This window comes from Rhinolophus hipposideros (genome assembly GCF_964194185.1).
Source record: "Rhinolophus hipposideros genome assembly, chromosome: 20".
Taxonomy (NCBI): domain Eukaryota; kingdom Metazoa; phylum Chordata; class Mammalia; order Chiroptera; family Rhinolophidae; genus Rhinolophus; species Rhinolophus hipposideros.
Window position 1 is genome coordinate 34,025,480 of NC_138066.1, and position 23,628 is coordinate 34,049,107.

Here is a 23,628-nt window from a genome sequence, read left to right on the forward strand (position 1 = left end):
ATGAGGAAGATGGGAGCAGCTCTAGGAGCTGGTTGTATAAGAGGAAGGTGGGGCAAGAAGGGCCAAAAGTTTGAGCTGGGAGCTGGTGGTATCTATCCCTGGCAGAAATTGGGGAGTAGGACAGGAGAGGGAGGCTATGTCAGGTCGTGGACCCATTGGATTTGGGATTCTGGTAAGTCACCCACATGGGGGTGATGGCATAATCAGGCACTAGACCAAGAGTAAAATGGAGAGTGGGTGTAGGGTCATGCTGGGGCATGGAGATGAGACGGAGGGAGCTGCTATTCAGGGAGAGTGGACATCAGAAGTGCACTGTGAGTGGGCAGAAGGAGAGGAGCTCAGGGGAGGATGGGGAGGAGGGGCAGACACTTGCACATAGGAGGGGTCAAGAAGGACAGGGCAAGGCCTTGGGTTTGACAGCTGGGAGATGAGAAGAGCCCAGGCATCGGGGCCAGGAGCTGATGGAGGAAGGTGGCAGGCACTGCACTGGGTAGGGGTGGGTATGTACCAGAGCACGTTATCTAGGCCTGAGGAGGGAGAAGAGGGCCTCAGGTGGGGGTGTGCCAAGTGCATTGGGTGTGTGGTTTTGTCTTGGACATCAGTGGTGTCATTTGTTGGTGGTGGGGGGAGGGGCAGTGCTGGAAGTTAAGTGTTGTGTGTGGGGTGAATCTATCTCCTGTTGAGCCTGTGGGGAGGGTAGTAGTTGTGGATGTTCAGGCCTTAAGCTGTAGATCCATTGTAGCGAGCATGTATGTTGTTGAGCTGTGTGTCTTTGAACATGGGTATTGTCGAGTTGCGTGTCTGTTGAGGGTATTATGTTGCTTTCTGGGCATGAGTTACTCTGAGCAGTTCCCAGCAAGGTTGTTACCCTTGGCTTTGTACAGGGTGATGGTGCCGCCTGGTGGACAGAAGGGAAATGACCCAGCTGTTCTTTATTCATTCTAGTATTCGACAACCATCATTTAGACTGGAGTTTTCTCAACCTTGACACTTTGAACAAAATAATTCTTTGTTGTGCATTGGAGGAAGTTTAGCAACATCTCTGGCCTCCCCCAGTTGTGAAAACCAAAATGGTTGCCAAATGTCCCTGGGGGGGCAGAATTCCTGATTTCAATCTTTAAAGTGCCAGGTTAACAGAACTAGCTTGGTGATAGGAACACAGTAGGGAATTAGACAGACAGGATCCCTGCCCCTTATGGAGCTTACACTTCCGCCAGGGAGATAGGCAGGAACTAGAAAACGAATGTATATAATAATGACAAATTGTGATAAGTGCCACGGAAGAAACAGTCAGCGCTGTGATACAGATGACAGAGCAGTGGCAATGGCGGCTGCTTTAGCTGTGACAGTCAGAGCAGGCCTCTCTGAAGAGGTGACATGTAGACAGGGTGAGGAGCTGGTCATGTGGAGGGCAGGGTGAGGAGAGTTCTAGTGGAGGGAATAAGCAATTGCAAAGGGCCTGAGGCAGGAAGGCACTGTGCATGAACGTGTGCTATGCCAAGGATAAGGACAGGGGGGTCCAAGGACGATTCTCTGTGAAATGGGCAGCATGGAGAAGCAGGAGTTGGCACTAGCAGGCACGATGAAGGTCCAATGGGCAGGCTCATTGGAAGTAAGAAGTAAGAAGTAAGCGAAACGTGGGGGTTTCCCTTACTTCTGTCCCTCAGTGTCCAGACCAAAGAAGGCACCTGGTACTTTCTGTGGATGGGCACATGTTGGAGCTCATGGGGCTGGATAGAGCAAGGACAGGCTGGGGTCAGATGGTAGGGGGGCTAGGACCTCGCTGAGGACTCTGTTCTGCTGCCTCGATGAGTCTACGTAGCCCAGAGATTCCTGGTGTGGGCAGAGCTTGGTGTGAGTGGATCCCAGGGAGGGCCTGGGCTGGGCTCTAGGGCTGACTAGCATGGAGGCATGGTCACCTGGGCTGGGCCTGGCCGGCCCTACACCTGGACCTGGGAGCATGGGAGTTTGGGCATTTGGGTTGGGCTTGCCTGTGCCCTGACATCTTTGCCCTCTCCCCAGCGCTGGCAAGACCTCAATGTGATCAGCAGCCTGCTCAAGTCTTTCTTCCGGAAGTTACCTGAGCCTCTTTTCACTGATGGTGAGTAAAGGGTGGAAATAGAGGATGGGAGGAGGGATACCTGTCTCTGCTGCACCCTGACCACTTTTTAAATTGGGTTTGTTAGTTTTACTTTTTAGGTTTTTATTTTAATACAAAAGAAACATGTGCTTGTAAAAACTCAAGTAGTATAGATATGAATAAACACAAAGGTCTTTGTCATTCTCCCACTCCCTGTCTCCCGTTGTTATACTAACATTCTCTGAGCATTTCCTATGTGCCAAGCACTACTCTCTACAACAACTCCAGGAGGTATGTACTATTATCTCCACTTTACAGATGAGGAAACCAAGGCACAGGGAGGTTAAATGACTTATCCAAGGTCTCACAGGCTGTAAGTGTCAGAGCCAGGATTCAGCTCCAGGCACGCAGCTCCAGAGCCCAGCTCTTGCCCATTTGTTGAGCTGCTTATTAGCAATCTCTTGTGTTTCCTTCCAGAGCCTCTGACACATATGACAAAGACACACATGCGTACGTAGGGTTTGGAGTCGGGTGCATTCAGTGGTGTGCTGGTAAATGTTTAATATCTGGCTCTCTGGGGGAAAAAAAGCCTTGCTCTGTAGCATTTTCCACTTTCCATGGTGTGAATACTTCCCTGGTGACTGATTTCAAGCCACTGATACGCTGTCACCAATGTGGAGCTGCGAAGCAATGTACACAGTTGGGCGTCAGGCAGCAGGGTGAGCAGTCTTCAGCACGCCACTGGTGGGGTTCTTCTTAACAAAAGGAGGCTTGTGATTCTGAGATTTATTCATGTTAGTACAAAGAGCTCTACCGCATTTTTTGGTAAATCAACCACTTCGTACGTCATAATCTGAATAGAATGTAATTCTTCTAGTCACTCCCCTGTTGATGGATATTTAGGTTGTCTTCAAATTTTTGCTGTGACAAAACATGTTGCAGTGACTTTCCTTGAGTATGTCCCTGCATACCTGGCTCGGTGTCCTCGAGGTAGAGATGTAGAATTGCTAGGTCAAAGTCCTGATAAACATTTTTGACAGCTAATGTCACATGGCACTCTGAGGAGGGCCTATGCACGGCCCCCTAACAGCGTAAGAGGGTTTTGGCTTCCCACCACCGCCGTCAACACTGGATGTTATTAATGTTTTAAACTTCTGCTAATCAGATAGGGGAAATGGCATCTTATTGTTTTCATTTTCATTTCCCTCATTACTAGGAAGATGAACCCTCTTTTCATTATTAGTTTATTGGTCTTTTCTATTTCCTCTGTAGTTGCCTGTTCAGACTATGTGCCCATTTTTCTATTCGATTGTCTGTCTTTTTTTCATGTTGATTTGTAGGAGACAAGCTTTTGTATATTGTGGATACTAATCCTTTGTTAGTTTTTGCAAATATTTGTCCTGATCTTCTGGTTTGCCTTTTAACTTTTCAGTAGAGAAGTTGGAAACAATTATTTTAAGTGTCAACATTGTTAATGTCTTATAGATTCTGTATCTCATGTTTAGGAAGGTTTATGATTATAAAACTATTTCCTTATTTTTCCACTATTTTAATAACTTTTCTATTTGGCTCTGTAATGCAATTATGTGTATTATGTGAGCTAGAAATGGATATCCTCCCCATCCCCCCAACAAGATAGCTAATTGTCTCAGGGACATTTACTGACACCTCCATTCCTTCCACACTGATTTGAAGGGCTGCCTTTATCACATAGTAAAGATCTTCATGGCCTGTTCCTTCCTTTCTGCCCCGTCCTTGCTCATCTTTCCCTACCAGTTCCATTGCTTTAGCTTTCCTATCTTTTTAGTGTGTTTCAGTATCATTCTTCTCCCCCATCATTCTTCCTCTAAAAAATATTCTTGGCTGTCCTTGTACATTTATTCATCCAGATGGATTTTAGAATAAACTAGCCATGTTCCACTTTTAAAGTTCCCCACGGACTTCTTCTGAAGGGAGTTGGGGAGATCCTGACATAGGTAGGGTAGGGTGTCTGGAGGCTGAAAGGCCCCTCCCTCTTTCCAGGTAACTCTCTTCTGACCATGTGATATCCTTGTCCTGGAGACTGGTGCAGGGGCCCCGTTTCCAGTATGAACATGCAACTCAGGTCTTATTTTTTCCCAAATGAACACCCCTAGGTTACTCCAGGTCAGGTGCACACCTGAGTGTAACTGTGGTGGGTTTGATCACATGAACACAAGGCCACAGAGCTCCCTGAAACTGGAACAGCGTGGGCCTGCTCAGCCAGCCGGGGCTTTCAGCCTGGAAGCCACCCACCTTGACTGTTGGAGAAGGAGCTGCCTCCCACCTCTCTAAACGGTCTTCCCTGTGTTCTAGATAAATACAACGACTTCATCGAGGCCAATCGTATTGAAGACTCGAGGGAGCGGATGAAGACCCTGCGGAAGCTGGTAAGGAAAGAGAGGTGCTGTTGGGCAAAACATAGACTGGACAGGGAGCACTACTGTCCCCGGAGGCCCAGAGTCCGGTGCCACTGACTCGCTCTGCGACATCGGGAAGCCCTTCTCTGCTCTGGGCCTCAGTGTCTCTATCTGTACAAGGGGGTAGTTAGAGGTAGATTCCAGGCCCCCTGAGATACGGTAGTGGAAGCCACTTTGGGGCGTGGTGGACAGAGGGGTCTATGACAGCCTGGTTCCATGTCCCTTCTCTCTCCCGCCCAGATTCGGGACCTTCCAGGACACTACTATGAAACACTCAAATTCCTCGTGAGCCATCTGAAGACCATTGCTGACCACTCAGAGAAAAACAAGGTAGGTGGGGGTTCTGGCATGGAGTGTGGGGGAGGGACACGTACCTGGGGGCTCCGCGGCGTATTCCGAGCTCCTCTGGGTCAGAAATCTCAAGGCCCTGTAGACATGCCCTCCTCCTTCAAGGTCATTCTATCCCCACCCCAGCCCTACATGCTGGCCAGTGCTTCTCCCTCAGAGAGCCATTTCCTGAGTTGGGGAGGTCTTCCAGAGACCCAGAGCCACAGTCCCCCTGCAGCTGATGGAGATCTATCCTCTTATTCTGCGTTTCCCTAAACACACCACTGATATCTTCTGGCCTGCAACAGCAAAAGTGAGGGGATTGTAGGATTTCTCCCAGTCCTAAAAGACCCTGGGACCTCCCTCCGGTCCCTCCTGTGGGACCTCCTACTACTAGCACAATATCGGTGCACATTGCGGGCACTGCCCATGGCTACCCGGCCCGGGGGTGAGTGGGGCTGAAATCTGACTGTGCTCTCCTGCCCAGCCACCTCCATGCCCAGCCCCTAAGCGAGGGACATCTTAGGGTATGATCAGGACTTCCTCAGGGGCCCAGAGTAAGGGAGGCCTGGGGCACTGGAGTCAGGCTCGTAGTGTCACTGATGCTGGCCTGCTTCCTCCCCTGCCCAGATGGAGCCCCGGAACCTGGCCCTGGTGTTCGGGCCAACCCTGGTGAGGACGTCCGAGGACAACATGGCAGATATGGTGACCCACATGCCCGACCGTTATAAGATCGTGGAGACTCTGATCCAGCACGTAAGCAGCCACCCTGGCCGGGGCGTGTCCCCCTGGGCACCCTGCTCCTGTTTGCCTGAGTGGATGTTCTCAGGGAAGGATGAGGCAGCTTAAGAAAATGCAGCTGGGATGGTGAATCCCCTTTATAGGCTGTGTTTCTAGGCCAAACAGGAATGGATCCTAGAATCCCTGTTGTTCTGGGATGTCACGTGCCCAGCAGGAGAATCAAGAGGCCCCGGAGCTTCCAAGATATGTGTGAGGGTCAGAGGGAGGAGGACAGGCAGGGGATTCTTGTTATTGTCCACGAACGAACGGATGAGAACCGAGAATGGCCAACAGAGGGTGCAGGAGGACTTCTTCTTCCAGAACCAAACCCTGGGCAGCACTGACCCCTGCTGGGGTGCTCAGGGATTTCTTTAAGAATCCTCTTAAATTTTTCCATTTCCAAATCTTGGTATGAGCTGTGGTCCAGCCCACAAAGGGCAGAAGCAGACCCCCTCCTGCCGGGAGAAATAAGGTTGGCAGCTGGTCAGAGGAAGGGGAGCCACAGCCTCCTGCACCTCATAGACTTTAGGGAAGGGGTCATGTTACCTTCATGTTATAGGTGAGGAAACTGGGCCTCAGAGAAGCCAAGTGACTTGCTCAAGGTCACACAGGTAATACATGGCAGTCCAGGAGTTTAACCTGGATCTGTCTGACCAAAGCCCGTGCTTTCCTCCCCACCTACTGGGAGGGCAGATTCTGTCCTAGAAAGAGAGAGGCTGGCCAGGGTCAGCGAAATGAGGCAGTAGGGTCACTTTTGGTTATGCTGACTGGCCTTGCCTACTTGTTTCCTTCCTTCACTGTGTGGTCAGGGCTCCAAGGCCCATTTTCAACTTAACGTTGGGACCACTGGCCTGGATTCCCACTCCAGAGCTGTCAGGCCAGGGCCACTGGGCAGTGTCAGGGATCCTGATGAGGCCTTAGTCTGGGGAAGCTTATCTCCCTTGGAAAAGTTCAGCTCTCTGATCGAAAGGGAGCCTCCCTGGAGCCCCGTGAGTGTGTGCTTGGGGGTCTGTGAGGAAGAGAAAGGGCTGGCCCCACCACTCCTGGAAAAGTGCCTGGATGCTTGAGGCCTGTGGCCAGCAGGGCTGTCAGCAGCAGCAGGGAGAAAGAGGCCCAAAGTGTGTCTCCTTACTCTCCCCCATACCCCTGAGGGGAGTCCCGAGCCAACGGCAACCCCTCCTCTGGGCAGGGTCGGGGAGGGGGCTCCTTTACAGGTATATTACAGGTACTGAGCTTAGTACCTGGCACATAGTGAGCACTCAGTGTTTGTTGAATGAATGAATGTCTGCTGAGGTTATACCAGGCTGGGCTTCCCCACCCAGGGATTTACTCCTGGGAACTAACTGAGCTGGGTACCCTCCAGTCTTTACCTTCTTGGCATTTGAACACAATCATCCCTGGACGGTGGGTGAGGGAATGCGTTTCCCCCTCAGCAGGCCCCTTAAGCTCACCCTCTCCCCATGTTTGCCAGGTTCTGTTAGCCGAGGCTCTGTAGCTGGGGATCAGTGTAGTGACAATCCCAGGCAGGGGTCAGACTTGTGGCAGACTGCTCTGACTCTGAGCACCCCTGACATGTTGGTGGATGGTAGGAGTTAGTGGGTGACATGACCTCCTGCTGGGAGTGTTCCAGCTGAAGCCATCACTTGGCCTCCCCTGCTTGGGGCTCCTGTCATCTGTGGAACCTTTGGGCCGCAGAGCTGGAAAAGGCCTGAAGGTCTCAAACCTGTCCTCACATCATATAGACGGTGCAAACTGAGGTGTGAAGAGGAACAGTGACTTGCCCAGGGTCGCACAGTAAGATGATGGCAGAGTAGAGATGAGCAAAACCAGGGGTTCGGCCTCCCAGTGGCAAGTCACCAACCAGCTCATACCTATGTTGACTAAGTTAATTGGAACTCAAACAAAGACCTTATCAAAGCATTTGTTCATTTATTCACTCAGCAGACATAGTGATACCGACTATGTGTCCAGTGGCATTTCTCAACCTTGGTACTCGTGACCTTTGAGGCCAGATCATTCCTCATTGTGGGGTGCTGCCCTGTGTATTACAGGGTGTTTAGCAGCATCTCTGGCTAGATGCCAGGAGCATCCGTCCAGCTGTGACAATTGAAACTGTTTCCAGACATTGCCGGATGCCCCCTAGGGGGTTCAAAATCAGCCCCCCGTTGAGAACCACTGGTGTGTCAGTTGAGGGCACTGGCTGTGAAGCCAGCCTGCCTGAGGTTGAACCCTGGCTCTGCTCCTTATATGCTAAGTTACTTACTGTCTTTGTGCCTCTGAAAGTAGAGATAATAGTGGTACTTACTTCGCAGTGGTATTGTGAGGGTTACATGGCTTAATATCTGTAAAGCACAAAATGGTGCCCGGCAGTTAGTGTTATATAAGAGTTAGGTATCATCATCGTCATTGTCATTATTCCATCCCAGAGACATGCAGGTACTGGGCACACAGAGATGTATGGAACTCAGGCCCTGCTCTGAAGGAACACTGCCCACTGAAGACATCACTTCTTCATGCTCTGGGCTATGCCCAGGGAAGCGCCACAGAAGGACCCAGCCCAGCCTTGGGTGTCGGGCTGGGTCGGTAGTCGGAAATTCTTGAACTGTCTTAAAAGACCATGAGGAAATTAGATAGGCAGAGAAGGGAGAAAGCAGTCTAGGCCGAGGGAACAATGTGTAAAAGCAGGGTAAATTCTAAAAAAGCTAGCAAGAATTCTTCCAGAGAAACGTGGGCCACCTGGAAGCGTCCTGTAGACTTCCGGGTTCCTGGAGCACTTTTGGGTACCCTCACACCCGAATTAAAGGCTGGCTTCTTAGTGCCTCCTCTGGTCAGCTTGTCTCTGGGTAACCTCACTTTTTAATAATAATAGCTGACATTTATTATATACTAACAATGTGTTGTACTAAATGTTTTACATCTTTCATTATTTTTTAATTTTTTTATTAATTGAGATTAAATAGACATGTAACATTATATTAGCTTCAGGTAGACAACATAATGGTTCGCTATTTGTATATATTGTGAAATGATCAGCACAGGAAATCTAGTTAATATCTGTCACCATCCATAGTTACATTTTTTTTCTTATGATGAAAACGTTTAAGATCTACTCTCAGCAACTTTCAAATATACAATACACTAGTATTATTAACTATAGTCACCATATTGTATATTGTATCCTCATGTACAGTACATCCCCTTGACTTATTAATTTTGTAACTGGGTGTACCTTTGACCACCTTTATCCATTACATGCACCCCCCACCTCCTTGCCTCTGGCAACCACCAATTTGGTCTCTGTATCTACCCTGTTTCCCAGAAAATAAGACCTCGCCGGACAGTCAGCTCTAATGAGTCTTTTGGAGCAAAAATTAACATAAGACCTGGTTTTATTTTACTATAATGTAAGACCGGGTCTTTAATATAATATCACATCACAAGACAAGACAACACAACACAACATAACATCGTATAATATAATACAAGACAATATAATAATACTGGGTCTTATGTTAATTTTTGCTCCAAAAGACGCATTAGAGCTGATTGTCCGGCTAGGTCTTATTTTCAGGAAAACATGGTAGGAGCTCAGATTTATTTATTTTTAGATCCCACATATACATGACATTATATGGTATTTGTCTTTCTCTGACTTATTTTACTTAGCATAATGCGCTCAAGATCCATCTATGTAGTCATAAATGGCAAGATTTTTCTTATTTTTTATGGCTGAATAATATTTTGAGGAACCTCCATACTGTTTTTTATAGTGGCTGGACCAATTTACATTCCCACCAGCAGTGCACAAAGGTTCCCTTTTCTCCACATCCACACCAACACCTGTTATTTCTTGTCTTCTTGTCTTCTTCTTTTTTTTTTTTAATTCACTATTAGGTCTTTATCATAGTTTTAGCAGCTGTCTTGCCGTTCCTTCCCACAGATCTAACACACAGTTCTGTGAGTAAAAGAAAGCATGTATTTACTCTAGGAGACATTTCCAACGATGTAGGTCTACAGAAAAAGCCCCATGGGGATAGATCTCACTTCTTTTCTTCTTGATAATAGCCGTACAGTATTCCACTTTGATCCTCACTACAATTTTTGAAGTAGATACTCATATTATGCCCATTTTACAGATAAGTAAGTAGATTCAGAGAGGTAATTTGACTGAGGTGAACTTGGACCCAAGATGACTGACTCCAGATGTTGCATTTCTTTCTTGTCCTCTCTCTCCTCATCTGTCTCTTTCTTGTTTCTCTTCTGTGCTGCTTACTTGAGTCAGTCATATGCCAGATTTTGATGAATAGTAACTGAGGTTCATGGCACTTGGTCATAATCAACCTCGCAAGTCTCCTTGTTCATTCCTGACCCTACTGTGCCCCCACCCCATAAGTACCCACTCTAATAGTTTAATATGTATCCTTCCAAACCACCTTCTATATGCTTATTTTAAATACACGGATAGCCTTAAATGTGTATAATATTCTGTATGTGTTTTAACTTTCGGTGAGCTTAGATCACTTTATTGTAATTTCTGTACTGCTAGAACTTAATTCTGCTATCTTAAATGTCTTTTTTTTTTAATGCCTTTTTTTGTTGATGTTTACCACATTTTTATTGTATCTCTTGTTTTGGTCTACCATGCCTTGCTTTGATGGATTGATTTTTTTTTCCCTGATATGAAAAACATACAATTTATAAAACCCATACTTATGTTTAGTTTTCACTATCAATTTCTAAAGCTCATCAGTGTCTATGTCTTCCTTCTATCACATCTAAAAGCCAAGTACCTTAGTGTCCTTTTACCTGTCACTGGTTTCTCCCTCTAAATTTGAATTCCAGATTGTCATGAAAACAGCGTGTGTGTGTCTGTCTGTCTCTGTGTGTGTCTGTGTGTTTGTGTGTGTGTGTGTGCTTGGTTTGATAACAATGGACTTTTCTACACTACTGTCCATCCTTCTCAAGAGTTTGTTGCTCCCCCCTGGATTCATTTCTTTACTTGCTCATGTACTCAGTTAAGAGGCTCTTTGTGTACTTTGTGATGTCTGTCTTAGAATAGCTTTATTTCATACTCAAACTTAAATGAGAGTTTAGCAGGGTATAAAATTCTAGGTTCAAAATTCCTGCATTTGTAGTCCAACAATACATTGTGAATATTACTTCCTAGTCTTCTTGTGTCTTTTGCTGCTGAGAATTCTAGTTACAGCTGATACTTGTTCATTTGTAAGCAACCTGTTTTTGTTTTTCATAAAACTTTTAGAGTTATCTTCAAGATTCTCAAATTTCACGAAATGTATTTCAGAGTGGGATTTTAATTTCTATCCCGTTTGGCATTTATGAGAAACTCGTTGCCTGCCTGCCCTTGAGGGAACCTCCTAACACCTCCTTCCAGGCACTTCCCTTTTCTGGGTGAGGGGAGTGCCACCCCAGTTGTAAGAGTTGAGCCTACTGCTGGTGTAGGGTACACTCAGCTGTAGCGTCCCTGGCAGGCCTTCTCCCTGCAGTGGGCCCAACGGGCAGAAGATGGCGCTGCTTCTAGCTTGCAGTAAGGAGCCAGCCAAAGTGATGTGTGCTGGACAGTGTTTAATGAAAAATAGGCAGAGAGAAGCTCTCCCGGAGCCAGTCATCCATCTCTCCTCAGACCCTCTCTCACTCCAGGCTGCGTTTCCCTCTCACACTGGGGTCCAACCTTTTCTCTCCCCAAGAGTTTCTCATAGTCTGTGGAGTTGGGTTCCAGGATCCATCAACTTCCCTCTGAGACCTCTCTAGCAACCAGGCCAGCCTGGGGTTTGTTGAGAAGAGGGGGGACCCTTGCTTCTTTGTGCCTCCTCCTTGCCTGTTCCATTTGGCACCTGAGTGGGTTCTCTGGACTGAGTAGGTTGGGAGCCTATGTCTCCCTGTCTTCCTTCAGCCCCTTCCCATGTTGATTGATCACTTCCTTTTGTCTCCTCTGCAGTCAGACTGGTTCTTCAGTGACGATGAGGACAAGGGAGAGAGAGTAAGTGATGCAGAGGGCAGATGGGCTGGGGTCTGGTCTGAGGTGGGTCCTCATCGCAGGTGGCGGGGGCAGCAAGACTCAAGCAGGGGCAGGTGCCTGACCGTGTGGCATCCACAGTCTGATGGAGGAAACATAGACCCTCTCCTCGGGAGCCTCCGATCTGATGGGGGACTCAATCCTTGCCTTTATGAGCCCTCATTCTAAGGGGGGAGATGTAGGCCTTGCCCTAAGGAAATAGAGTCCAGTAGCAAAGGCAGACCCTACCGGAAGGATATGAGTTGTAGGAAGGTCCTGTCTGATCGGGGAGACACAGTTCTTCCCCTCAGCTGTGGGAACAGTTTGGGCCTTCAGGGTTCAATGAGGGTGTTGGGAAAGTTACAAAACAGTCTAACTGGGGGCATGTAAGACCTGCCCTCAAGAGTGCCTGATTGATGATGGAGATAGTCGCTGCCCTGGTGAGCCCCAGTCTGATGGAGGAGAGATGGGCCCTGTCTTCAGGGCACCCCGTTCTGTGGGATCTGCCGTCCAGCCAACTGAGGGCATGCTGGCTGACCCTCCTCCTGTTTGCAGACCCCTGTGGATGACAAGGAGCCTCAGTCAGTGCCCAACATCGAGTACCTCCTGCCCAACATTGGCAGGACAGTGCCCCCTGGTGACCCAGGTTCAGGTGAGTGCAGGAGCCAGGGAAGGGGTGAGGGTGGGAGTGGGCTCTGATTCCTGAGGGTCATTGATGCCTGGCCAGGCTCCCAGCTTCCCTGCTCCTGCCTCAGCTGGGCCCTTCTCTGCCCCCACCACTGAGAAGGGGATGTGGCAGGGCCTTCTTCCTCTCTGGGGAGGTCCAGCTTGCCTGGGTGCCCACCTCCTCATCTGCTCAGCTGCCCCCACCCCAGGGCTGGGTAGGAGCTTTGTTTGCCCTTGTTCACTGGTTTCTTTCCTGAGCTTTTTATTTCTTATGGACTGTGTCCTTCTGGGCATGTTACTGTTTTTAATTTTTCTTCCTTTTCTCCTTGCACCCCTCCTCTGTCTCTCCTCCCTCTTCTCCCTGTACTCTCCTCCCATCCCCTGGATCCCGTCCCTTCTCCTCTCCTTCCCCTCCTCCAGCGGACCTGTTGGAGATTTAAAGGGTACAGTGTGACGTTGCAGCCTCGGTCACTAACAGTGGCGGGTGATTATAAGAAGGCTGGGCAGACAGAGGTGTCCCAGGCTGAGGGGACCTCACCCTGACATGCCAGTTCCCCACACTTGTTAAGAATCCCCAGCCCAGTGCCCTCCTACATGAAAGCCCCTTCTCAGGAGGAAGGAGGCACTTGCTGGAGCCAGATCCTGACCCCCTTGCCGGGAAGTCTGAGTACCGTATGGCTGCCCTCTCGCAGTCCCCCACTCTGCGGCCTTCTCTCTGTGCTGAGCTCAGCCACTTCTGGTTATCTCGGCAGGGGAGGCTTGGCGGGTAGTGGAACCCAGCCTCTGCAGACACCAGTGATGCCAGCCTTAGAAGCCTCTCTAAAGCTGTCGCTCCTGTCTCAATCACCTTCGAGGACTGGATTTTTCTGCTTCTGAAACCAGTGCCCCTGGTCACTCAGCCCTTGAGTCCTAGTTCTGTTCCTCTGGCCCTGTCATAGCAGAGTAGCCCAGAGACACAGGATTGCCCAGTGCCTTCTTGGCTCCAGCCACTAACGCCTCCCACCCTGTGGGTGACCAGTGCTTAGTATTTTGACTGCTCCTGTCTCTAATGGAGGCATACCACAGCACCCCTAGTTGCAAGAGACAGGCTGGGGAAGGGACCCAAAGGACATGGGGTGGGGATAGCAGAGAGGAGACCGGATCTCTTCTAATCACCCGCTGCCGCTCGCCTGCCCCGTGTGTGTCGCTGTGTGGTGAGCCCATCTGCTCCTCTCACCGTGTGCGGGGCGGGCTGGGGAGGAGGCATCTAACTTGCTTGCCAGAGAGTGTGGATTAACTGCACTGCTCACTGCCCTGTCGGACCCCCAGAGGTCCTTGGATCAGCCTGCTCCCTCCCCAGTCCTGGAGAGGACACTGCCAAGACTCGTTTCTGGTTCCTTCTCCACCCTAGTGATATTAAGGGAGTGGGACCCACGTCCCATTGAGGTAATAATGATTTTACTCTTCTTCATAACTTTGGTTATAAACTGGGGCAGATTGATCTCAGGTCTGGAGATGGAACCTATGAAGGCTTTAGTCACCAGCCCTCTCTACCTCCTGTGTCCCACCCACTTCATGTCCGCCCCTGTACTAGAGTATTCAAATGGTCCTCTTCATTCTTCTGTCCTGGAAGTGGGGGGTAAGGGTGGATGCAGGGCCCCACCTCTCTGTGCACTCACTGTGTGGTCTCCATTTCTCCAGAGCATCTGTGATTTGCTGTGTCTCACCGTTGTGGTTTTGTGGACATCTGATATTTGGCACTTTCTCTGTAGTGCTTCAGAGGAAGAGGGACAGGAGGGTGGTGAGAGGAACAGGACCCAAAGAAAAGCCCCCCCTTGCCCTTAACCCTGGGCAAATGAGGGTCAAGTGGCTGGAAGCCTGATGTCACTTCCTGCCAGAAAAGGAAGTGGTGATTGACATCATTTTCTGCCTCATCCCTATGCCCTGGGAAATGACATCAGGGGCCCATCACACTCTCGGCACTCAGGGAGATCTCAGGTTTCTGAACTCCCTGGTTTCTGAAGCCTTTGAGGAGAGGGAATTATGTTCACAAGACTCAGCCTGCTCTTGCCCTGATCCAATTTTCATTTTTCTTTCTGTTCTCACCAACAGATTCCACCACCTGTACTTCAGCCAAGTCCAAGGTAAGTGCCCAGGCAATTCTGAAGTCTAACCCTACACAAGCCAGCCCACTTTGTTTTTCGGTCAAGAGAATTGGGAGACTTGCAGTTGGACCCTGTGGAAAGTTGACGATCACTGGGAGGGCAGGTGGGAAACACTGAGTGTCCAAGATAAACTGAAAAGTCGTTTGCTTTGGCTGTGCTTGCTGAGGCGTCTGGTGCAGTGGAAGGATCTGGCGTGGGAGTTAGGTGGCTGAGAGGCAGTGTGTTCAGTGGTTACAAGCAGCCCGTCCTGGGTTTCGGTTCTAGCTCCACTGGAAGCTTTGGGGTCCAGGGCAAGTTCCTTAACCTCTTTCTGACCCTCAACTTCCTCGTCTGTAAATGATGGCTAATGTTGATCCCCATAAATTGGGTTAACAACAAACATGCCCCATATATCTACTGTGTAAAGTCTTTGGAGAGCCCAAAGTCAGCGGAAGGAAGGAAATAATAAAGATAAGAGCAGAAATCAATGAAATCAAAAACAATTGAGAAAATCAATAAAACCAGAGCTGGCTTTTTGAACCCGGTCTCACAGCCAGCTAGTCACCTGCTCCAACCTGCCCTCTAAGACCAAACCTGTCAGGTGAAGATGCCTGCCCCAGGCAGACGCTGCCCAACTGTTAGGTTAGAGCTTGATGGCCAGGAAGGGTATCTTAGCTGCCATACAAAATACCATAGACTGGGTGGCTTAAACAACAGAAATTCATTTTCTCACAGTTCTGAAGGCTAGATCCAAGATCAAGGTGTCAGCACGGTGTGTTTCTGGTAAGAGCTCTCTTCCAGGCTTGTAGACGGCTGCCTTCATGTGTCCTCATATGACAGACAGAAAAGCCAGAAAGCTCTGTCATATCTCTTCTCACAAGAGCACTAATGCCACCATAAGGGCCCCACTCTCATGACCTCTTCTAAACCTAATTACCTCCCGAAGGCCCCATCTCCAAATACTATCATATTGGAGGTTGGGGCTTCAGTGTATGGATTTGAGGGGCAGGGCACAATTCTGTCCATAGTAGTCCGTGAAATCAGTGAATGTTGACTGGCCAAACTGGGCTCATTTCTGTCTGGGGCTCTAAGCACTGGCTAGGTCCCAGCAAGTCCACTGTGCCTGACACCGAGGAGGTAGTCATTGTCAGATGAATGCACTGGAAAGAAAGAAGGAAGGCTGCTCTAGTTTGGTGCAGAGGTCCCCTGTAACCTCTCCATAGAGCTCTGCCTGCACACCTCTGCTGACGGGGAGTTCACTCCATCCCAAGACTGTGCTGGCGGGGAGCATGTTCATTATGGTGACCTGAAATTAGCTTTTTGTCCCTTCCATCCATTGCACCTGCTAGCCCCTTGGTTTCTCATAGCCTCTCCTGGACTGACCCCTTGACCTTTATGTGACCCTACTGACCTCTGCATTCCCTGGCAGTGACTATTCTGATCTCATTGCTTCTATAACTAGTCAGGATAAAGTAATGTGATCAGATAGTCTAGTGGCCAGAGAGCATGGCCAGGAAAGAAAGCGGCACAGGCCACCATGTGCCTCAGATTGATCATAGGGGTGCTGCCATGTCGCAGAACTCCAGGGGTGCACTCTAGAGTTGTGTAGTGTAGGCAGCCATGACCCAGGACCACGCGCCTGTAAATCCTGAATCCCTGACATACTCTGGCTTCCTGAGAACTAACTGATGTGAGAGAGAGCGCATAGGATGTGGTGGCCACACCAGACATCTCTATCTCCACTCATTATTATACTGTGGGTGAAATAGGAGGTGGCTTGTGAAGAGGGGTTCAAGGGTAGGTCATTCCAGCCCAGCATCTGCTTCTGCAGGGCTTCCTATGTTGAGGGGACTCCACTCACCCATTTGTTCATTCACTTAAAATGTATTGAGCACCTATTATGTCCCAGGCATTGTGCCAGGAATCCTGGATATGCAAACACACATAAACCACAGACCTTGCTCTCAAGGAGCTCAGAGTTTGATGTAGATGATATGCAAACAAAGCTATTCTGATCTGAAAAGAGCTGGTGTAGATGTATTTTCAAAAGGCTATGGGAACAGAGAAGGGATTTCCCAGTTCAGCCAGAGAGGGCTGGGAGATTGCTGCACAGAAGGTGGTGCCATGTTTGAGCTGGGCCTGGTAAGGGGAGTAAGAGCTCACCAGCAAATGGCATGGGGTTCCAGGGTGGCAACTAAAGGCTGCCAGTGTTAAAGTGCAAGTCATATTGAGGGAAGGGTTTGTAGGTCAGCATGGCCAGAGTGAAGGCTGTGTCGGGGTTGGGGTCAGGGCAGGGAGGACACCAGGCTGGGAAAACTGGGACCCGGTTGTGAAGGGCCCTGTGTCTTTGCTTCATCCTGGTGGGGATGGGATCCTGGAGAGTCCAGAGGTGACCGGAGTCCTGCTTTCCCTTAGAAGAATTGATTGCTTCGAAGGAGAAGGGACTGAGTTGAGGCAGGGTGGAGGCAGAGTCCTATTGGGAGAGGGTGAGAGGGCAGAAAGGCCCAGAAAAGGCAAAATGAGGGCCCAAATGGAGGATGATGGGGATGAGATGGCTTTGGGAGTCACTTTAGGAGGAGAATTGAGAGGAGGGGAGAGGGAGGAATCAGAGATCCCCTAAAAGTGGGAAACATGAATGGAGGTGGTTTGGGGCAGGGGTAGAGAGCATACTGTGGTTCTAGATAGGTGAGTTCCCAGTGCTGGTAAAAGATGAATTGCATTTGGAAGGAGAGTTCTAAGCTCAAATAGAATTTGGTGTCGGCCCAGGAGGCCTTAGCAGCAAGGATGTTGAGGACGAATACTTCCCAGGCAATATGAACAGAGAGAGAGAAGACGGGCTGAGACGGATGCCTGGCACATGGCATCTTAAGGTTTAAGAGGGGAACAAAGAGCCCCCCAGGAGGCAGAGGAGAGGCCAGAAAGGGAGGACTGAAACCCAGGGTGGAGGAGGCAGTGACGGGCAGCATGGGTTCTGCTGGGGGCTTGGGGAAGGCCAGGACAAAAACACACTACCGGGCTTAGCCCTGAGAACAGCAGCGGGGAAGTTTCCCATTTGGGGTATGGAAATCACAATTTGGGAGTGGCTTCAATTCAAATCATTGGATGGTGCTGGGCCTTTTAGCACTTTTGGCAGCAGAGTTGGCATTTGGATTGATCTGGGTTGGGAATTATCAGGGTGGGGTGCTGAGGAGATGGCTGTGGGAAAGGGAAGTGAAGTCGGGTGGGTTGCCTGGAGAGGCCTGTACTCGCTGAGTAGGTGGAAAGACAGGTTTCCCAGGTGGGAGGGAGTGGCGAGGGAGGGGCCTAGGAGCTGTGGTCAGAGAAAGGTCCCTGCCAGGCTCTGGTGATTAAGTATAACCCAGGACAGTCTATGTGAAATGGGTTCAAACAAATACTGTTCACTGTTGAGAGACTTACCAGAGCTGTGTCTAAAAGGATTTATCTAGCGCTGGATATGGAGAATGGAATGAAGTTAGGGGTGGCAGAGTTTCTAGACCAGCCCCCAGCTCACAGGAAAGAGCTGAGAGTCTAGATTAAGTCGGAAAGGGATAAGGAGGAGAGACCTCAGGGCTGGGAGAGGGGCCGAAGGGTAGTCTCTAGAGTGGACAGTGACACTCCAGATGGGTCAGTGGTCCAGGAGGAACGGTTTATGATGCCAGTGGGGATGCTGGGCTGGGCTGGACCTGTTGAGATTGGGTGCCATAGTACCTGGGTGGGGGAGGGGTGTCCAGGTGGGAACGTGAAGGGAGCTGAGGCCCTCTGGCCTGGGGCTGGAAGAGAGGGCCATGCTCGTGCAAGTCTGGGCGCCTCCTGCATACTGACCTGTCGCCCGCCCAGGGTTCGTGGGCCACCAAGAAGGAACCATACGCCCGGGAGATGCTGGCGATCTCCTTCATCTCGGCTGTCAACCGCAAGCGGAAGAAGCGGCGGGAGGCGCGGGGGCTGGGCAGCAGCACAGACGACGACTCGGAGCAGGAGGCGCACAAGCCCGGGGTGGGGGCGCCGGGGACCCAGGACCAGCCCGAGGAGCGGCTGCCGGGCGCTGCCGCCGCCGCCGAGGCCCCCGGGCGTCTCAGCCCCCCAGCGGCGCAGGAGGAGCGGCCGGCCGCGGACACGCGCTCCATCGTGTCGGGCTACTCCACGCTGTCCACGATGGACCGCAGTGTGTGCTCGGGCGCCGGGGGGCGGCGGGCCGGCGCGGGGGACGAGGCCGACGACGAGCGCAGCGAGCTGAGCCACGTGGAGACGGACACTGAGGGTGGCGCGGCGCCCGGGGGGCACCTGGCGCGGCGGCCCTCCTTCAGCTCGCACCACCTCATGCCCTGCGACACCCTGGCTCGGCGCCGCCTGGCCCGAAGCCGCCCGGACGGCGAGGGCGCGGGCGCGGGGCGGGGCGGCCCCCGCGGCGTAGAGCCAGCCGGCTCAGCCTCGTCCAGCAGCCAGGAGTCGCTGCGACCCCCGGCGGCGGCGGCGGCGGCGGCGGCGGCGCTGGGCGCGCGGCCCTCGCGCCTTGAGGCTTTGCGGCTGCGCCTCCGTGGCACTGCCGACGACATGCTGGCTGTGCGACTGCGGCGACCGCTGTCGCCCGAGACGCGGCGGCGCCGGAGCAGCTGGCGCCGCCACACCGTGGTGGTGCAGAGCCCGCTGACCGACCTCAACTTCAACGAGTGGAAGGAACTGAGCGGAGGGGGCTCCCCAGAGCCCGCGGTTCCTCGGGCCCACAGTGACAACAAGGACTCGGGCCTCAGCAGCCTGGAGTCCACCAAGGCGCGGGCCCCGTCGGCGGCGGCCTCGTTGCCGCCCGCGCCCGGGGACCCGGGGGCCCTGCAGAGCCAGACTCCGCGCCGCTCGGCCGCCTCCCGCCTCCATCAGTGTCTGTAACCAGCTCCCTCCCCTCCCTGCGCCGCCCCCACTTCGCACCCCTTGGGAAACAGGCGTGTTCTCTGACTTACACCTCCTCTTCTGTTGCCCCTGGGTGAGACCGTGTCTCCAATTTGTGTGCTGGAATTGACAGGCAGTGGGGCAGGGAGGGGCTCCAGGGGTAAGGAGGGGGATAGTCTGCTGGGGGCTTGTGTCCCCTGGATAAATGACAGTGTGCCCTTCTGGGCCTTTCTGTGTCTGCACTTAGGGACCCTTCTCAGTCATGGGGTGTAGATAGGGAACTCCCAAGTCTCAGACTAAAGACAAAAGGAAAGATACTGGGTCATGCTGACTCTTCCTTCTTTGCTCTACCCACACCCATTAGCTCCTAGCTGGGGGCCGGGGTGGGGGGGTATGTTGTGTATGTATGTCTGGGGAGAGGTGTAGGGCAGTGGTGTCCATGGGAGAGGGGTTGTGTGTGCCAGGGTGTGTAGTCACTGTCCAAAGGTGTTTCCAATAGCAACATCTGCCATCCCTGCTGCCTTGTCTTCCCACTCCCACCCCCATCAAGGCGCCCTGTCTTTGGTGCACACAGGGATCCTTCCCCCCCACCCCACCCCCCGCTGCTTGTCAGAGCCAGAGAAAGGGGTTGGGGCCACTCCACAGGGGCAAGACAGACACTCACCAGGCTCACTCCCTCACCAAACTTTTGCCAGCCTCTAAATCACCCCCCAAGCGCTTTGACCATGGCGGAGCTACCCATTCTCCAGATAGTTTGGGGAAGATCCAGGGTTCCCTCTGCTACACCTCCCTTGCCCCTCTCTTTGTTCTTCCAGCTGTGCCTGCTACTTCCACAACTCAGGCACACAGACCCCACCTTCTGCCCTTTAGAAGCGGTGGTAGAAACACACACTGATTTATGAGGTCTGAGCTCTGTCTCTTCCTTCAGGATGGGCGGGACCCAGCCCCCTCTCCTCCCAACATTGTAAATAGACCTCCCATCACCAGGCCTCCCACACAAGCCCTCACTCATTCCAGGGAAGCCCAAGCCCACATGGGGCTGTGAACCGTACTGCCGTGTCTAGCTGTCCTCTTGGTTTATGCAAAGATTTGCTGTAGATTTCTCTCTCCTCCCTCCCCCTTCCTTTTATTGTAAATATTGTCTCTAAATGTGTAACATATTATAAAGAATTTATAAGGATTTTTAAAGATGTTTTGCTCATTTAAAGAAGTGTTGTAACTGTTGGGTAAGCCTCCGGCCCCACGGTCCGCATGTCTCCTTTCACTGTGTCCTTGACACACCTCTCTAGGCGACAACTAAGATTTCCTGCTTCTGAAAAGTCCTGTCTTAAAAGTATAGTCTATATCTTGGAAATAAATGGCCTTCCTCGAGGCACGAATCAGCTGTGTCACTTGTTCTGGAGGGAGGAGAGGGACAGAGCGGGGCTAAGGTGGGGGAAGAGTGACGTGCCTGGCCCACAGTAGGAGCACGATAGGGCTGGACTAGGTGGTGGCAGAGTGGAGGGAAAGCTCTACCTCCTGGTAGTTCTGTAGGTGTCCCATCCTGGGAGGCTGGTAATAGCAATGACACAGGAACAGAATACAAGATGGAAGGGCGGGGACCCTCATTGCACAGAAGGTAACCAGGTATTTGCTCTCTATTCCTGCAGAGGCCAGACAAGTGCATAGGCACCTTCCTTCTCAGTCCTTCTTGGACCTTCAAAATGGTCCAGGGGTGCTGCCCAGAAGAAAGGAGGTTTGGGCAAGGCCTAGGCCACTGGGGGACCCATCCTCACCAGCTGTCATCATAGGCAGTCCTGGCCTAGAAAACATCCCAAGAGGACAGCATAGATTTTGCCCATTGTCTTATTTGCATGTGTAAGCTTACAACATAGGATGGGCCTCCTTCTGTGTTGTCCCTGCCAGTTTCCAGGCTGCCTCTGAGGAGCTTAGTATCCATCTGTAGGAAAAGCAGGTGACAGTCATCAAAGAGAACCTAGAGAGGGGCCCTGCAGCTGGGAAGAGCTCAATGACTCACTGAATCCCCCTCTTCCCTCCACCTCTGCCCCACAGGTTTTTGTTTGGCAAACTAGCTGAGAGCTAGTGTTACTGTGGGCTCGCACCCCAAGGGCTTTATAGATCTTACATCCATCCTCCAACACCCTTCTGAGGCCCACATCATTGTTATCTCCATTTTATGTCCGAGGAAACTAAGGCACAGAGAGGTGACATTACTTGTCCAAGTGACACAGTAAGTGGTGGAGCCAAGCAGGATAAATCTAAGCCCAGAGTAAGGATAGGTTTCCTAACCATTGGACAACCTTCTCTAGGCTTTCGTAGGCTTTGGATGAGAATGGATCAAAACCCTGCTCTCCTTCAATTTGCCTTCAAAAATAAAGGAGAAATGAAGACATTTCCAGTAAAGAAAAACAATTTGTCATTAGCAGACCTGCCCTGTAAGAAATACTAAAGGGAGTCCTGGAAGCTGAAATGAAAGTACACTAGATGATAATGTGAATCCACGCAAAGAAAGAAAGAACTCCAGTAAAGGTAACTAGGTATTATGAAAGACAATATAAACATTTTTATTTATAATTCTTTTCTTTTTTGTCTGTAATGCTGTCTTTAAAAGGCAAATAAATAAACAAACAAATAAATAAAAGGCAATTGCATAAAGCAATAATCACAAAACTGTTGACAGGCTTGTATCGGGTAATGGTAAAATTTGTATGAGAAGAATGGTGTTAAAGAGTGAGGAGGGACTAGAGCTACAATGAAGCAAAGTTTTTGAACACTATTAAAATTAAGTGAGTATTAATCTGAACTGTATAGATTTAAATTAAGATGCTAATTATAATCCCCAGAGCAACCACTATGAAAATTACTCAAAAATGTACTGTAAAGGAAGCAAACGGTAGCTAGGCTGATCAAGGAAAAGAGTCCCAGAAGCAATTTATAGTTGATTCCTTAAATTGATCTATAGCTTCAATACAATCCCTATTAAAATCCTAGCGTTTGGGTTTTGGGGGGCAGATATTGAGAAGCTGATCCTAAAATTCCGATGGAAATGCAAAGGACCCAGAACTAATGGGCACGGTGGCCGCAGGCCCAAGACCCCAGCACTGTGGACTGCTCAGTCACCCCGTGAACTCTGGGATCACTTCAGTCTCTCAGAGACCAAGGAGGAAGAAAACAATGCACTGGGGACTCAGAGGAGAGGTACACACAGGGGGAGAAGATGAAGGCTTCCCCAGGTTTGCATTTGTAAAACAGTCCCTTCTATCATTTAGGATCCGACTCTGAGGCCAACTGGATATCAATCAAATCTTTGCTCAGTCAGCCTCTCCCATCAGTAAAATGGAGGTAATCATACCTACAGCCACGTTGTGAGGTTTAAACAAACGCTTAGTAAATGGTAGTGATGACCATTATAAAGCATTTTTTAAAAATGTGTCTGGGGGTGGCCGGATGGCTCAGTTGGTCAGAGCGTGAGCTCTGAACAACGGGGCTGCCGGTTCGATTCCCACATGGGCCAGTGAGCTGCGCCCTCCACAACTAGATTGAAAACAATGAGCTGCAGCTGAGCTTCCAGAGGGGCGGCCAGATGGCTCAGTTGGTGAGAGGGCGAGCTCTCAACAACCAGATGGCCGGTTCCCGCATGGGATGGTGGGCTGTGCCCCCTGCAACTAAAGATTGAAAACGGCGACTGGACTTGGAGCTGAGCTGCGCCCTCCACAACTAGATTGAAGAATCAATGACTTAGAGCTGATGGGCCCTGGAGAAACACACTATTCCCCAATAAAATTTATTTTTTAAAGTGTGGCTATTAGGAGGGTTGTGTCCTGAGTTCTGGCTCTATTACTTCATAGCTACAATGTCCCTGAGACTGTTTCCCTTCCCTCAGCCACAGGATGATTAGCTTGGAGTGAGGCAGCCATCCTGCACCTGCCCCTACTCACTCCTGCCCGCCGAACTTCCCTCTCTTCTCCACACTGCAACCAGAGGTAACTTCTGAAATAGTGTCAGATCATAGCACTTAAAAAAAAAAAAAGATCTTATTGGGGAAGGAGAACAGGACTATCGGGGACCAGTGTGTACTTCCAGGCCTTTTTCCCAAGTCAAATTGTTGTCCTTTCAGTCTTAGTTGTGGAGGGCGCAGCTCAGCTCCAGGTCCAGTTGCCGTTGTTAGTTGCAGGGGGCGCAGCCCACCATCCCTTGTGGGAGTCGACCCAGCAACCTTGTGGTTGAGAGGATGTGCTCCAACCAACTGAGCCATCTAGCTCGGCGGCAGCTCAGCTCAAGGTGCCGTGTTCAATCTTAGTTGCAGGGGCGCTGCCCACC

General features: G+C 50.7%; 1 protein-coding gene across 11 annotated transcripts in view; it reads left to right on the forward strand.

Annotated features, from left to right (window-relative positions):
- Nucleotides 1–20,679, forward strand: part of ARHGAP23 (Rho GTPase activating protein 23) — a 74,907-nt gene extending 54,228 nt beyond the window's left edge. For 10 of the 11 annotated variants that reach the window (XM_081028853.1, XM_081028849.1, XM_081028852.1 and 7 more), the window contains 8 exons: nt 2,023–2,101; nt 4,415–4,488; nt 4,759–4,848; nt 5,476–5,601; nt 11,582–11,623; nt 12,194–12,290; nt 14,396–14,427; nt 18,265–20,679. In XM_081028853.1, the coding sequence (XP_080884979.1) occupies nt 2,023–2,101; nt 4,415–4,488; nt 4,759–4,848; nt 5,476–5,601; nt 11,582–11,623; nt 12,194–12,290; nt 14,396–14,427; nt 18,265–19,308 (1,584 nt within the window). In that variant the 3' untranslated portion in view covers nt 19,309–20,679. Of the gene's footprint in view, nt 1–2,022; nt 2,102–4,414; nt 4,489–4,758; nt 4,849–5,475; nt 5,602–11,581; nt 11,624–12,193; nt 12,291–12,724; nt 12,748–14,395; nt 14,428–18,264 lie in introns of all 11 variants that reach the window. The other variant, XM_081028850.1, reaches the window with a different exon arrangement.
- The last annotated feature ends 2,949 nt before the right edge of the window (nt 20,680–23,628 follow it).